The sequence below is a fragment of the Zonotrichia leucophrys genome, chromosome 12 (genome assembly GCF_028769735.1).
Source record: "Zonotrichia leucophrys gambelii isolate GWCS_2022_RI chromosome 12, RI_Zleu_2.0, whole genome shotgun sequence".
In the NCBI taxonomy this organism is placed as follows: Eukaryota; Metazoa; Chordata; class Aves; order Passeriformes; family Passerellidae; genus Zonotrichia; species Zonotrichia leucophrys.
The window spans coordinates 17,131,706-17,149,112 of record NC_088182.1 but is presented as its reverse complement, the minus strand read 5'-3'; the positions used below and the strand labels follow the sequence as shown (position 1 = coordinate 17,149,112).

The following is a 17,407-nucleotide window of genomic DNA, read 5'->3' as shown; positions in this document are numbered from 1 at the left end:
TTAATTAGGAAAACAAACAAAGCACTGCTGATGTCCTGGGCTTGTTGTAAAGGCTCATGTGAAGTGTTCAAAGAGTGGTTTAGGGGTGGTTTTACCCCAAAACCCTCCCTGGTGTGGTGTCTGTCCCTCAGAATCTCTCCCTGCATGTTCCCCCTGCATGGCAAGGACCTTTGGCTTCTCTCTGATCCCTCCATCCTACACAGAGTGGAAAAATTCAAAAATTCATGGGTTGGTTTATTTCTTTCCCTTTCTCACTTGCTGCCAGCTCGCTTAGCATTGCCTTCTTCAGCTCTATATTTTGGAAATATGCAATCATCTCTTACCTTTCCTTGCTTATACATGACCGTGGAAGGGAAGTAAAAATTTAAGCCAGACATAAAATTTAAAAAACAAACAAAACCCAAGCAAACAAACAAATAAAATAAACAAAACAAAACAACAAAACAGAAACAAAAAACCAAAAGAAACTCAAACAAAAAAAACCCAACAAACCACCTAAACTACTTAAAAACTGAACAACTTAACAATCTGCAGGTAAGTGGAGTTCTAGAAATACAAAAACACATTTACCAGCAATATACCTGTACTGAAAATCATTGTCTGCTGAAGTCAAAATGCACAAGAAAGTCAATTAAGTGTTATTTAATTTCTGCCTGGTTCACTCAAGCTGAGGCATCTCTGCTCTGGCTCTTGGGCATTCCAAGGGCTCCACAGGACCAGGGCAAAGAGGAATCTGTGGGATTGATGATTTCTAGAACCAAACCACACTTTTCCCTCCCCTGTTCCACACAATGACCCTCAACCACCTCACCCACTTTGTTGCCAAGATCAAATCACCCAACAGACAATTTAAATTTAAATTTGGAATCCCTCCTCCTCTGGCACATTTCCTGCCCCCATAACCAGTCACCCACTGAGGGCTGCTCCTCCCCAGTGGATTTTTTGGTGCTGCCATCATTCCCCAGCTCTGTTGTGCTCCCCTTCATGGCTGGATAAACAAATTCCCTGAGCCCCCCAGGCTGGGAAAGCACCAGGAGCTTTTTGTGAGCATCCCCCAGAGCGCCCATGTTGCTTCATTATTTTACACAGAGGGGATTTGGAGCATTCTAAAAGCCTGGGTTGTTTTTGGAGTGGCAGGAGCTGTGTACCCAAGTGGTGAATTTTAGTAAACAAGCCACTCAACATTCACTGGGGTTCTGCTGGGAGCCTGGGCCTCTTTCAAGAGAGCTGGGCAGTGGAAAACCTTGCATTTATGCCACAGAGCTGGCAGAACCATAAAGTAAAACTGAGATTAAGACCAAAAGAAAGTGCTAGGATAAAAAAAATGCCATTTAGAAACCATATTCAGGACCTTACTTCTTGACATTTGGCCTACTAAATGTACTGACATTGATCAAATGGTTAATTTTGCAGAAGAATGAACTTTCAATTTAATTTTATTTGCAAATTTTTAAGAAACATAAAAGCATTTGGCCAAAAACTGGAGGGTTATTTAAGAAGCCAAATGTTGTTGCTCCATTTTTTAAATTAAGCATTTGCTTTTTAATTCCTAAACAAGATTTTGTTTCAAAATGTAGTAACAAGTAAAAATAAAGGATTCAAATGTTTAAAAGTAAAAATACTTTTTAAAGCTCTGGTCGTTAGAAAAGTTTTCTGTTTATTCTGCTAAAATATCAGTGTGCAAACAGAACTTGAGTGCAGAATCACCAAGAACCAGATCCCATTTTATGGGATTCAGCTGCACTTTTTGATTTAAATGTTCTCTGAAATTGACCAAAAACTGGTGAAAAATCAGTGAACCTTTACCCAAACTGCAGCAATATCTGCAGATTTCCTGCCAAATTTGTAACACATTTTCTCAATGTATTTCATTCCCTCTCTGCTTGTGACACCCCAAAATTTTCTTCTCTTCTTATTTACAGACAATTTTACAACTATTGCAATTTTACAATTTTTCCTTAATTGCAGTTGCACTGTGGGGTTGGCCCTGGTGGGACAAAGCCCATTTTATTATTTTATTTATTTCTGTTCCCCAGTGGCCTCAGAAGCTGAATTCTGGGGAAAACTCAATTTATTGAGCCTCAGTGTTTAGAGCAGCTGCCTATAAAAATCCATATGGGAAAATCTGCTTGCATTTGGAAACTGAGATTGTGCACAAAGCCAAGGAAGGTTTTCCTTAAAACATCCACCATCTTTACAGGAATTCCTGCATCACAAAGTTTTCTGGGATTTAATGTTAACACATGACAATTTATCTCTTTAAAGACTTGTCTCAGAGGAGAGACCATGAAGTCACAAAATGCACCACAGCTAAGGAAGGTTTTGCTTAAAATATCCATGATCTTTATAGGAATTTCTGTGCCACAAAGTTTTCTGGGATTTAATGTTAGCACATGACAATTGATCTCTTTAAGGACTCTCAGAGGAGGGACCATGAAGTCACACAATGCACCACAGCCAAACGGGAAATGAGGAAAATGTTCATTTCCCATCCTGTCCTTTACCCTCACAGGCACTTTGGTGATACCCCATCAGTGTGAATATGTGGCTGTGGTGCCAAATTTATTTTTTACCTCCCACTGCAGAGTTGGTTCTCCCTTCTTCTTCTGCCTTACCAAGCAGAAGGGAGAAACAACTCTGCAATGGGAGGTGAAGAATCAATTTGGGACAACAATCCAACAAATAATTCAACAGTCTTCTCAGGACTTCTGCTGGTCACAGTGACTCTGAGAGGTGTAAGAAAGTGTCTTTTCTCAGGTTGGCCATTGAGGAAGGAGTCAGAAATCTTCATTTCTCAGTCTCAAGGTTGTTTATTGTTATCTTATCTATAAAATTCTTTTTTCCTGTTCCGCTGAGGTCAGCTGTTACTCCAGTTCTAGGGTGGAAATAAAAAGATTTTCAGAAATGCCAGGGGGATTAGAAAGCATTTTGTTGTACAGGTCTTGAAAGAATAATCTTTAGGAGCGCACAACTTTGTAAAGAGCAAATTCCAGATTTTCTGCAAGCAGCACATCATTCCACCAGTGCAATAATCTTATCTTTTCCTTTTTTCTCTCGTTCCTCTGGAATAATGGGATTAACAATGCTACTAGCAATTCTTAAAATAGCTCTGGATTTCCAGTGTCTCTATTTATATGGTATCATAAACCCACTTGCAGCACAGAAATAACATGGAATATTCATTTACTTCACTTCCTGACCCCCCATTGTGTGCAAGCTCCCTTGTTATTATTTCCTCATTAATATCCATCTGTCACTCAACATTTTATATTACCAATTCTGAATTCCATCTGAAATTTGTACTTTTACCAGCAGCTTTTCTCTGCTAGAAGACCGGACTTATAAAGTAGCTGACAGAGTGAAGTCACTGATATTATTTGTAATCCTTTAAATGTTTAAATTTATGCAAAAGAGACTCTAAGTTTCTCTTGTATTTCTTTTCAGGTTCCACCATGAAAGCAGAGGGAAATCTCTGCTGTCATGCCCATACTCTGAGTTAATGTGTGGATCCTGTCTCCCTCCAGTGGCAACTGCACCAGCCATAAATTCTGATATTAAATTGCAATTAAAGCCTCTCTGACACTCAGATGATGCCTCCCCACTGCCAGGCTTGCTAAGGGGCTGCAGGGACAGCTGAGGAGCTAACCCAGAAATCCCAGAGAAATCCCAAAATGAGCCCATTCTTCCAACAAGTCTCTCCCCACTGCCCAAACCTGCTCAGCTTGCTGCTGCTTGTGTAGCAACAGCAAGAAACACAGGTGTCCGGTTTTTGGCTGTTTGAAGGGCCTGGAAAGGCCCGGGGTGGCCTTGGGGCAGCCGCGTATCAAAGGACGAGAAGAGGCTTCAGTTCTTCTTTCGGTCTTTATGTTTATTAATTGTTTATCTAAAAGATTTTCTTTCAGCCCGACAGAGCTCTGCTCAGCAGCCAGCCATGAGCACACTGTGCTGCCCTCCGGGCAGTCACCTATCTTTATACCCATGGTTACGTGTACAATATTTATCATTTTTCCCCAATCCTTTTTATTCTTATTGTCCGGTGCACTTTCAGTAATGACCAATCCCAAAGTGCCACCATCACCACAGAAGATGGAGGAGAAGAAGAAGAAGGACAGGACACGCCCCAATTCCTCCATCTTACTTCTCTAAACCCCCCTGTACAGAAATCCTAAACCCTGTGTCTCACCCTCTAATTAACCAATCCCTTCACCATTCACCCCGGTGAAACCCTCCTGTCCTCATACAGGTGTCGTCTCCTGTGTAGGATCAAAGTCCAGCCACCAGACACTTCTGGAACATTCCAGGACTCCCGAGCCCCCCAAGGGTGCTCTCGGTGACACCTCAGTCCTGAGGTGCTGAGATCCCACACACAGGGAGAAACCATGGGGAGAAGGAGGCAAATCCTTGCTCAGGGCTTGAAACAACCCCCCAGAGCCTTAACTGGAGTTCAGAAAGCACATCTGGCACATAAAATGAGCAGTCACAACATGATGCTGGTGAGCAAACCAGAGTTGTCTGGGGAGCCATGAAAAGGTGACTTAAATGCACTGACACACCCCAAAATTTTTGTGTATAGAATTTAGACTGAGCCTTTCCCACATAACATTGAAATTTACCCAAACCTTTGCACTTAAATGCACAAAATACTCTTAAATGCACACAAAACTTTTGCACTTAAACATTTTCACAATGTAAAACCCAACGTGGTGAGCAAACAAACACTCCAGGGCAGCACAGGGAGTTATTTTCTGCCCCAGGAGAAGCCCCTGGGTGTCCCCATCCCATCCTTTTGGGATGTGTAGTTCCCAAGCAAATTCCTGCCAAAAAATGGGATGCAGCTGCCTTGGAGCAGGGAAAATGCAATGTGCTCCCAGGCTGGCTCTTAAACTGGGGAAATTAATTCCCTTGATTTAGGGGAAATGGGAAATCTACCCCAGGAGGGATTTCTGCTCCTGTTCAACACCTCTGCCCTTTCTCTGCATTTGGCCACTTAAATGCACAAAAAACTCTTGCACTTCAATGCACACAAAACTTTTGCACTTAAGCATCCCCAAAACATTTGCCCAATATAAAACCCAACGTGGTGAGCAAACAAACACCCCAAGGCAGCACAGGGAGTTATTTTCTGCCCCAGGAGAAGCCCCTGGGTGTCCCCATCCCATCCTTTTGGGATGTGTAGTTCCCAAGCAAATTCCTGCCAAAAAATGGGATGCAGCTGCCTTGGAGCAGGGAAAATGCAATGTGCTCCCAGGCTGGCTCTTAAATTGGGGAAATTCATTCCCTTGATTTGGGGAAAAAGGGGAATCCATCCCAAGAGGGATTTCTGCCCTTGTTCAACACCTCTGCCCTTTCTCTGCATTTGGGAGTTGTTCTCTCTCCTCTTTAAAGAAACATAATCCAAAATCAGCAGGACACATAAAATGAAATTATTCCTCACTGGGGAGGTTGTAAACTGTATTGTAGGAAAAATATCTTTAAGCATCACATTGGCCTGTATCCTTGAATTTAATTCTTTACAATTTCAAACCTCAGTAATTTGTAAGGTGCAAACAGCAGACCTGGAGAAGAATTAATTCTTTTCCCAGTTTAAATTTGAAAATTTGAAGTTTAAATTTGGGTAGGGCAAATTTAAACTTTACACAAAACAGCACCACAAGACTCTCATCTCCAGCAGCAAGGCTTTCTCCTTTCACTGAGAGAACACTTTGGAATTTAGATTATTGTTTGTTCAAAGGTCCAGGTAGAGGGGGAGTTGCAGTTATACAGATAATAAATTTGGCTGAGGATTTTCATCCTTGCAGCTTTTGTATGGATTTCTGACTTTCACTCTTGTTTTAATTCACTGTAAATCACACCTGGTTCAGACTGTGAATACCTGCTGAGGGAAACAATCCAGAGAATGGGAAGGAAGTGGGAGGAAAAAGAGGAAATTCCACCCCCTTAGCAGAACTGCATAAGTGTGAGGGGAGCTGGACATCCTCCTCCTCTCATTGCTACTATTTTTTCCCAGTTAATTTATTCTTTTTTTTTTTTTTTTTAATTGGTGCCCAAACTCTTATAAAAGCAAAAAATGCAGTAAATCACTGAAGGGTTTTCTCACTTATTGGTGACAAAATTCAGGTAAGATTCAGGATGTTTCACCTGTCTCTGAAGCATTTTTCCAAGCACTATCCTTAAAAACTCACCAACCAGTATTGAAGATATCCTATGGAGCAGTTTCTCCTTCCACTGCAAGTTTTTCCCTTAGGGAATCATGGAATTATTAAGGTTGGAAAAGACCTCTAAGGTTGTTATCTGTCGCATTTCAAAAAAAAAAAAGCATCCAAAAATTCTCCAGCAACTAGAGATAATATCTTATTATAATATCTTATCTTAATATTGCCAACATTTGAAAATTCCCAAGTTTCCATTGTTTAAGGTTTAAATGCTGGACAGGTCTGAAATCACTGCTCAGCAACCTGGATTTTCTGAGCCTGAAAGCACCCAAAAATGAAATCCAAATTTCTTTTACAACCTTTTCTTTTTTGGAAAAAGCAGAGACCTAAATTTATGTTTGAATGCAGCAGTTTGCTCCACTCTCAGAGGCAGAAAAGAGAATTTTCCTCTGCCTTGCAAAAAGGCTTCCCTGGCCTCGAGGTGGCGACAGGATTGTGGATTCCAGGGCTGCAAATCCTAAAATTGAGTCAATCTCCTCATTGCTTCATCCTAGAGCAACTCAGCCCCCCTAAATCTTGGAAATAAAAAGGGAAGAGAAATTCTCAAATGCTTTTGCAGTTTGGGTTTTCAGATCAGGATTTAAGGAAATATCACCTCCACACTGATCCAGTATTCCCAAATTTCTCTCATCTCTATGTATAATATAATCAGACTGATTGGAAAAAATTGTTTGCAGTTTTGCTGAGCAGCATCCTTTAAAAAGAATATTGTTATTTATTTGCTGAACCAGATTAATATCATGTTAAGGAGGGAAAAAAAACACCACAATAAACTCATGCTAATACAAAAATTAAAGAAATCTAATGAAAAATTACAATTTTAAGAGGAAAAATAAACAATGTGCATTTATTTTAGAGTGACTTTCTACCAGAAAAAAAAAGTGTTTTCTCTGAAAGAGATGTAATAAATGGTTGATTTCTCTACAACTACACATGAAAACAGCATAAATGCCACAGAGGAAAAATAATTTTTTGATCTAGAGGGCAATGTAAGGAAGAGAGGGATCTCAGCAGTATAAAATCTACCCAGAATAAGTGGGTTATCAGGTTAAGCTGATGCTCCTTGCTCTGCATTCATGTTTTGGCGCTCATTTTCAAGAAGGAAAATCCAGTTGGATTTCAAAATTCAAGCCAGCCAGCCAAGTCCCAATGCCAAGGGAATTGATGGGCAAAATCCTTCTGGAAGCATCTCCCAGTCGTCACCTGCCCATCCCGGCTGCCTAAAGTGAATTGTCCTGCCTGAGCTACCAAAGAATTGCAGAAATATTTCTGCCATCACAAATTTTATTGCCATTTTTTCCCTCCCCCACTGCAAATAAAAGACCTGAGAAACCTAAAATTAATTTTTTTACCTGTCATGGCTCTGATTTTTCTGTACCTGATTAAGTTGGCTTCATTCCTCAAGCTCAACATTCACATGAGAGTTTGTCAGATATGAGCTACAACCTGGATTCTTCCCACAGAGAAGTGGCAATTTCTCCAAGATTTTAGAAATTTAGAAATTTTGAAATTCTTGAAATTCTAGAAATCTTGGAGAAGTTTCCTTTGAAAGCTGTTCAGTGCAATTGTTGCTGTGTTAATAGATGTCCTCATGAATATGTTCATTAAAACAATTCACAAATTTAAAATTAAAAAAAGCAAAAAACAAAACAGCAACTTGGCCAATTTTTAACATACAAGCATACAATAAAGAAGACAGCTTTATTCTTATTTTCCTCCCCTTTTTAACAAGCCACTGTTACAGCAGGGGTTAAATTGATGTGATTTTCCATACAATTATCCATACTGGTACAGCCTGGCCCATCAATCTGCTACATCTGCCCCTCCCTAAACTTCTTCCAGGCACAAATGTTTGCAAAATCCTCTTACAAAGCCCCAAATGTTTATCCCAGGAGGGCTCAGCGAGCAGCACACACAATGACAATCACCCTAGATCTGTGCAGGGACAAGCAGAGCCATATTCTGAGTCAGGCTTGCACACAAACCCCAGAACAATCCCATTAACTTGCTTTTGTGTGAGTTATAACCCAGCACAGATCCCTCATTTCAGCTACAAGCAGCACCTGTATCTCCCAGATTAGGGCAGAGGGATCTGTTTCAAGCCAATTTGAGCATGAAGGCTGTTGAGACCTTTTTGTGGATGAAGGAAAACACTTTTGAGGTTTAAACAGAGTTCCAAACTGTTGCAGCTTCCACTGAGGCAACACAAAGTGATTGGAATGAGCTGTACACATGACAGAAAATGGCATTTTCAGAGTGAGGGGATTGGGTCTGCTGGAAAATAAAATATAAAAATGAAATGGAGACCAAAGGCCTTGGAAGCTGAGGGGAGCTGCAAAGATGAATGGCTGCTCACAAGGCTTTAACCCACCATGGAATGCAAATTGCACAAAGACAAAAGAGCCCAGAACTTCAGGCTGAAGTGAGCCTTGAAGAGAAAATTCATTTATTTAATCCCCAGCAGACATAGCTGGCTGTGGGGCTCAAATACCTCTCTTCTCATGCAGACCCTGCACCCTCCCTGAAATATTATTGAAACAAGCCTGCAACTAAAGAGGAAAACAAATCCTGGTGGTCAACATGATTTATGCTCTGGCATTAGGGAGTAAATCCAGTGAAATGAGCAAACATGGAAACTGGAAACACGAATCTCCAGGTAGTGTCAGTTGTGCTTCTTGGCAAAAAGCTCCAGAGCCAATTGGCAAGAGGTTTATGGAGTGGGGGAGGTTCTCCTGATAGCTGTGGGTTTGAACACTGAAATCTGCATTTTCATAAAATGGAGATGCATAATATAATATTTTATTTATATATATATATATATATGTATATACACACACATATTATAATACAGATATTATAATACGGATATTATAATCCACACCATCACAATCAGAAGTGCCTCTAAATCTATCTTGTTACCATTAAAAGTTGCACTAAAGCTGGACCAAAATCTCTTTTTTTGAAACAAAACTATTTGTACCAAATTCTAGTTTTACGTCTGAAGAACTGAGCTGCCTCTGTTTCTTGAGAAGGGACTAAAGATTGCACCCATTAGTCTGAAAGCTTTCTTCAGGTATTGAATTAAATATTCTCAGCAACCTATTTCAATTTTGGTGGAATGACAGGTTTTTCCAACACAAAAATAATTCTCTAAAACCAATGAATACTGCACATTTCAATTGCCTGCATTGGTGTTTGCCATCTCTGTTATGGCACATTTTTTCCCTACTAAAAAGTGTTTAAATCCAACCAAAGAACAAGAACTTGCCAGCGAAAATCTCCCTGAGCCTGAGGAAGATTTGTCTTCTTAAAGCACTCCCTAAAGGAATTCCAGCGCCAAACATGAGGGACAGACAGACACAGCCCATGGGTGAGGGACAGACAGACACAGCCCACGTGTCTCCAGCCCTCCGTGCTTCCCAGGCTGCTCCCACCAACCCATGGGCTTTGCAAATTGTCATGGCAACACGAATTTCTTTACAAATGGCACCAGGAGAGTAAATAAGCATATAAACCCTCCCTGGAGCTGGCAATCATGTCCCTTAAGCTGGCAATCATGTCCCTTAAGCTGGCAATTATGTCCTTTAAGCTGGCGTGCCCTCCCTCAATGACAAACACGAGCAAGGGTGTCAGTGGCACGTGGGAAATCCACAGGCAGGGCAAAATCCTGTTAGGAGCCTCTAGAAAAGCACTGGGCAAGGGAAGGAAGCAGATTTTAAAGAGCAGCACTGAGCCCTGCTCATAGAGAGATCTCAGCTCTGCCGGCACAGCTGGGATTGTTCACCTGCACAGGTTTTGGGGTGATGGAATTGTGGCCTTGCAGGGCCTGGAGAGGATGCAGGAAAGATGGAGAGGGAGTTTCTACAAGGGATGGAGGGACATGACCAGAGGAAATGGTTTCACATTGACAGAGGGCATGGATGGGATATTGGGAAGGGAGGTGAGCCCTGGCACAGGGTGTGCAGAGCAGCTGGGGCTGCCCCACCATTGGAAGTGTCCAAGGTCAGGTTGTGATGCCTCAAGTTTTGGCTTTTATATTTTCCACATTCTGTGCTGCTTTAGTGTGTGGGTCTGGGTTCACATGAGGGCATGGAGAGCTCTGTGCACAGAGCAGGGAGACAAAACAATTCCTGCTCCAGCTGGGCACCAAGGACAAATGATCCCAATCTCAGCCCAGGAGCACAAACCCCGTGGGCTGGAGAGAGAAAAACAAGCAGGGTGGGACTGCAGGGGCTAAAGCTGGGATGGGACAATGAACTGCAAGGTGCAAATGGAGCAGAACTGATCACAGGGAGAGACCCCGTGCCCGGCCGTGCATTTTGGGGCCATTTTGGTTCATCTTGGGTGCAGCCCTGGCTGGGCTCTTGTGCTGCCCAAGGTGCATCCATGGAGGAGATCCTTTGAATAAATCCCTGCTTTATTCTTTAGCTCTGCCCAGCCTCTGCTCTAGCTCAGCCTTCCCAAGGCCTCAGTTCAGGGGTTTTTTTCTGCAATGGGAAGAAAAACTGGAAAGGGGATCTGGATCCATTGACAGTGAAACCAATGACTTTTAAAACACAAATGCTCAGAAACCATGGAAAGGACAACATGAATTTTTTATGTGCAGCCTTGGCAGGAGAACATCAGGTGGACATTGGGGCTTGGAGCAGCCTGGGACAGTGGAAGGTGTCCCTGCCATGGTTTGGTTTTTTGGGTTTTTTTGGTTGTTTTTTTTTTTTTTCTTTTGGGTTTTTCTTTTGTTTGTCTGTTTGTTTGGGTTTTTAGGGTTTTTTCCTCCTCTAGAAATATTACTTGTTGAAAGCAAACATCACAGATATTTCAGATGCCCCAAAGAAATTACCTGAAGAAACCCCTCAATTGTCTTTTATTTTTTATTTAAAAAACAACATGCCTAAAGCAGAGATTTTTTAAAAATTATGCTGCCACATCTTCCGTAGGCAGATTAAAAAAATTCATTTTGACAAATATTCCCAAATTCCTTTCTGTCTGCTTCTCAGGATCCATTTAATAATGTAATAGCCCCAGGAGAAACACTGTGTAATGTCTTTTACAGTGCCAAAGCAGATCAGTAAATGCTGTCTGCAGCCTGTCAGGTTATACAGAGATTGTGTCACTTTCCCCCTTCAATATCACAGAAATGATGGACAATAACTGTTCTACTGTAATCCTCTCTCACTGGAATTTTTTTTTAAAAAGCACAAACTTAGCCATGATTTCCATGTTCTGCTCTACATTGGAAACAACAAACCAGGCAGATTTCCTAGTTTGAACACTTAATTCCTCCTCAGCTGCATATTCTGCTATAAAGACGGCAATCATCTGAATAATTTCTCTGTCAATTCTGCCTGAGATTTAGATTTGGAAGGAGCAAAGAGCCAAAAAATGGCAAAATCCCAGTAAAATTTGTTCCCACTGAACTGGTGGCAATGCTCTTGTCTCTCAATGGCAGAAGCACCAACTGCAACTGGCTCTGCAAATCCTCATTTATCAACCAAAGTACAAATTTAAAAACTGATCTGTGCCAACACACAGCATGGCTTTACAGCCCTATCCCCAGTTCCACAGCTCCAGTGAGGAGCTGGGTAACTTTCATTGATTGAGTTCTTTGCCACCTATTTTTATTTCCTTGTTCTAATCAATTAAACAATAAACACGTGGGATGGACACGGTCCTGCTCTGAGCCTTAAATCACATGGAAAGGATGGAGTGGCCAGCTAATGGTTTTCATTTATTTAGTTCTTTGCCAGCTATTTTTTCCTCTTTGTTTTAATCAAAAGTTGCATCTAACAGAGGGCAGTCAGCAGACACATCCATGTGATGGCACTGAAGGCCTTGCACATGTAATATTTGTAATATCTATAATATTTCTTTGATTTCCTTCCAATCCTTTTTTTTCTTGCAATCTGCAATATTTCCTTGCATTTCCTTCCTTCCCTGCCCTGCTGTGCAGCACATCCACTGCTTCCTGCACATCCCACCTGCCTGGAACGTTCTACCTGAGCAAACACTGGGATGTGCAGAGGCAAATTCCTATCCAGGTTGTGTTGTGAGCATTTTCTCTCTTATCTCCATCAAATAACAGCCAACATCATTAATTTCTGCAGCCAAGACAGGCCAGGGACAGGGGGTTGGATTAAGCTGTTTCCTGAGCCAGATATGTGGTAACTGAGAGGTGTTTTAAGAACTTTTATTCCATTTTCAGTCTCATGAGAAGGGTGAGGCAGATATTATAATATGGATATTATAATACAGTTAATATAATATGGATATTATAATTCACACCACCACAATCAGAAGTTAACTATTTCTTAATTACAACACACTGTAAGCATTTCTTGGCTATCAGCTTTTGCCACACCATGCTGTGAATGCCTTAAAGCCAATAATCTAAAATTACCCCTTGTGTGTCCTACCACAATGCATCTTTCACAGTTCTATTTCTCCAAAGTATCCAGTCTTTTTTGCAAGGCCATTCTTTGAAACTTTTTTCTAGTTCAATTTCTCTCTCAACAATGTCTGTCCTGTTCCATGGCATTTCTCAGTCAGCATTCCTTATCTCCAGGTTTGCACACGGACGCACCCATTGTGCGAGCCTATAAATTCATTCCCTACAAACTCATTTCCCAAAGGGATCTGCGCAATCCCCCAGCGGTCCCCTGAGTTCAGACTTCAAACCCAAGGGCTCCTGCAGTTTTCCCCGGGCACAAAGGCACACAGGGATGCAGCCACGTCCTACCTGTGGGTCGGAGAGCCGCGAGATGTCGGGGTAAAGGTAGAACTTGATGCCCTCGGAGGCGCCGGGAAGCGTCACCCCCCGGATCAGGAGGATCATCAGCATGATGTAGGGGAAGGTGGCTGTCACATACACAACCTGGGGAGGAAACAAACAGCAGAAAAGGACCTTGTGAATTTTGTGAGTCCTGTGAATTCTGTAAATTCTGTGAATTTTCTTCCAGCTGCAGCAAAACCAGCTTCTTGTCACACCCGCTGGAGGAAAAGTGCTTTGGGTGCCTTTGTGCAGGTGGTTTTGTGTCGGGGTCTCTAGCTGGTCAGAGTGACCCTGAGAAATGTTAAAAAGCTTTTTTTCCCAGCCCAGCGCTTGAAGAAAGAGTCAGAACTCTTCAGTTCTTGGTCTCAAGGTTGTTTATTGTTCCTTATCTATAAAATTCTTTTTCCAGTGCTGCCGACGTCCGTTCAGCAAGACAGAGGCACTCTGCCTGCCCCAGCCTGGTGTTATCTTTTTATACTAAAAATTACACATATAATATTTACAATTACTTTCCAATACCCATCACCCATGTTAGACAGTGAGCTTCTACTCTAAGCCAATGTAAAAGTGCCACCATCACAGCAGGAGATGGAGGCCAAGAAGAAGAAGGAGAAAGGCTGGACATGCCCAGATCGCTCCATCTTGCCCCCTGAACCCCCATTCTAAAAACCCCAAAATCTACTTTTCCACCTTGTGATAAATTCACTGTCATTCTACTTAGTTTGTCATGGCTTGCAGATCTCCATCTGAGGTTGGTCATTTGCTCCACGGGTCATAATCAAACCCACAGGGGCATTGTGGGCTCTGTGCCAGGGTCTCTGAGCCCCTCAGGGCAGCCAGAGGGATGTGCTGGCTCCTGACAGTTTTTGTCCCCCAACCATATTCCCTTCTAAACTCCTCAGGGTTTGTGGGAGATGTCAGCACTTTTAATAGAGATTAAGTTCTCTGCAAGTGTATTATTTCCAAACACATGATAACAAGTAATTAATTACATCTTTTATAATAACACAAGCAATGGATTATCAGTCACCCCAGAATTACTAAACTGATTTCCCTTCAGACCACTCTGCCTGCATGTCTGGGTTTCAGGAATAAGCATTTCATGAAGCCCAAAGGTTAAATTCTGCCCATATCTCCTTGGTATTTGATATAGAACCCTTATCTTACAAAGAAGCTTCAGGCAAAATGTCTGAGGTGCTGAACCCCAGCAATTTCTATTTTCATATACTTGGCCACATTTTTTCCCCCCTAAAAATTAGTTTGTTCTCTGCATGGGGAAGCAACTGGAAACCTGCAAGAAGTCACATTTTCCAAAGGAAAAATAGAGTAGAATTTGTTCTATTTCACAGTCCCAAACCTGAGAGTGGCACGTGGCTTCTCAAACTCAGAGAAGGAATAAAGAATTAATTCCATGGCACTAACAATAATTTCTTTATGTGACAAACACCTCTCTATAAATTTAACTCTCTCATTTCCACCTGTGTTACTCTTACACCTGCTTTGAACCAGTCAAAATTAGTTAAGCTACAAAAATGGAAAAAAATCATTTGGTGTAAAAAGACAACCTCAAAAAAAAAAAATGTTTTAAACTGAGGAGTCCAATATCTGCCTCCTATGGAAATGAGAGGGAGACATCAAAGAATGACCTGTGAAAGGATTCTCAGACTTATTGTTGTAATTAATGAAATGAAGTTGGATTTTCAGACTGTTTAACCCCAAATATTAAATGCTCTCCTGTGCCTCATCAGGTACTCTCAAAAATGGAGGAACTCTTCCTTCAGCAAGTGAGTGCACTGTGCTCAGAGAGAGCCATTAATTCCCATTTTCTCCCCCTCCCCAGGAGCTCCTGAGGTGAGGCAGGATGGGGAATTTAGGAATCAGTGCCGCTATTAGCATCATCATCACATCTGTGGGGCATTAAAAGTTTCCTGAATTGTTTTCTTTTCTTTCAACACATCGAACCTCTCTGAATATCAATGTGAACACAACTGTTTCTAATTACACCACATCCTGTTTTAATTGACTTTAATTGCTTGCTATGTTAATTTGCATCCCAATGCTCAAAATGCTTTTTTTAAACCCTTGTCAGAGCCATGCCAATGTTTAAGCAGTTGGAAACGAAATAAAAAATTTCTGGCAGGCAAGTTTCTGCACCAAGTTCTCCTCTCACAATGTGCTGGAAAGAAAAATTGACAATGATATTTAGACATACAAGTAGGTGGAAATGCACCCAACAACTCTGAACCACCCTTGGGTGCTTCACGGAAAGTACATTGGAACCAAAGATCCTGAAAATTGATATTTTATTGGCTGCCACGAGCTTTAAGTATCAAAGAATAGAAAATAAATTGAGTAGCAAGGACTGGAAATTTAAATACCAAAACCCTAAAGAGACTTAGATGTCACTCAAGGTTAATATAGAGATATTATATTAAGGTACCTATGAAATGATTTCATGAGTGAGGCACCACAAAGATTTTGAGAACTGAGCTGGGTTTCAGTTTTATCTTTTCATGCCTAAATATCTCAACAGCACAGACACGTGCCTGTGCTCCAGTTTGTCCCCTGGGAGTGCTGAACTTCTGGTCCTAAATGAAAAGGTGTTTTTGTGAACACTCCATGCTGCAAGGTGAGGGGATCTGGATTTTGAGGAAAAATAGAAGAAATTGAGGATAACCCTGCTGAGATTGAGGAAGATTTCCATGCAGTGAACTGAGCCCCAACCCATGGAGATCTCAAAGCCCCAAATCAGATTTCTTTAGCCAAAACTCCTGCAGGGCACAGCAGCCTGAAGCTGTGAACCTTCCTCCTTTGCTTGGCTTTTCCTGAGAACCCACAACCAGAATTCCTGAGCTAAATATCACTTGGAGGCCTGGAAAGTGATGGAATTCTCCCCTGCAAGCTGCAATGTTCAATGTTTGCACTATTAGGAACTATAAGGGTTTTATAAATGGGATAAAATTTATCTTGATGCTTCAGAAAATTACTGTTCCCTGAAACCCTCTATTGCTCCACTGAGCTGTAAACATGAGGAATATCAATGCAGGAATTGCCAGAGGTTTGCCAGAACTCACTATTTAGGTGTTTATGGAAAATCAGATCTGCCCCCGTGTCCTGCTCATCCTTATTTTTCAGAGTGTTTTAATCCTGGTGTAAATCAACTTTATTTATTTATTTATTTTAAACCATGAGCATGGAGAACCAGTGTGAAACCCCAAATGTGCCCACACTGCCCTGCACTCCTGTGTGGAGAAACTACTCAGGAACCAAAATTTCACCCAGCGAGGGAAGAAGGAAAAGAGTAATTTTTTATCCAGGGGAACAAATTGGCACAAATATATATATATATATATATATATATATATATATATATATATATATGTATGTGTGTATATATATATATATTTATGTATATATATATGTGTGTATATATATGTATGTATGTGTGTGTGTATATATATATACATATATATAAAAATAAAATTATTATTATATATAGAATATAATATATCCCTGCCTGGCAGCTCAGGGATATATTATATTTCTATATATAATTATAATTAGGGATATATCCTCAGGATGCTGCTGAGGAGCCACACCCAGGAACCACCAATTTGGGCAGGATTTCCATCAAAAGTTTTTAAATTGTCCCACAAGCCCCAGTCAAACCAGACTTGGCCTCACTGATATTTGCCAGTTTCACAATTTCTGATTTCCTAGATGGTACCAACCTACCTAGATGATAAACAAAATAAAAGACTTTATTTTTCAACTTCCATGGGATAGTGTGAAATATTCCATGCAGCATTGTTGGGAAAAAAGGCTTTTGTTCATCTGACTCTACACCATCTACAGAGCTACCACTGAAAAGGGAGATTTTCCACATTAATTGGATTTACAAGTAAAATGGCATGAAATGGTATAAAGGAATGACAGCTGATTCACAAGGTTTTTAAAAGGATGTCAAAAGGGAGAAAACATTGGAGGTCCACCTACATTTTAAAGGTAAAATTTCATATGCAGAGAAAGAAACACAAGGAAAAACCCAAGAGAGCAGCAGGTAAATGGATTTGTATAATGGAATGAGGGGAGGGGTTAGAATCAGCACAATGGCTGATTTTTCTATTTTCTGTGTGTATTTCATGGATTTATTCAGCATCATCTTCTGTTTGTCATCTTTGTTCATCCACAGAGGGAATCTTGCACCAGAATAATTCTGTAAAACCAACCTTAACCAGATTGCCTATGAACTGCAGAATTCCTTCTGAATTACCACTGAATCATGTGTGAGGGCAGGAATACATTCAAACCCCAACAGCTAAGAAAATTTCATGAGATTTGAGGTCTGAGAAAAAGGAAAAATCCATTGGGAATGAAAATTCAATGAGATGAGATACAAAGAGGGGCCAGGAGAGGACACTGGGTG

General features: G+C 41.1%; 1 protein-coding gene across 1 annotated transcript in view; it reads right to left on the bottom strand.

Moving 5' to 3' along the window:
• The window catches only part of SLC6A11 (solute carrier family 6 member 11), a 115,045-nt gene that overhangs the window by 44,263 nt on the left and 53,375 nt on the right, over window positions 1-17,407 (bottom strand). Inside the window, exon 7 of the mRNA XM_064724415.1 lies at window positions 12,949-13,083. Within this exon, the coding sequence (XP_064580485.1) occupies window positions 12,949-13,083 (135 nt within the window). The remainder of the gene's footprint in view (window positions 1-12,948; window positions 13,084-17,407) is intronic.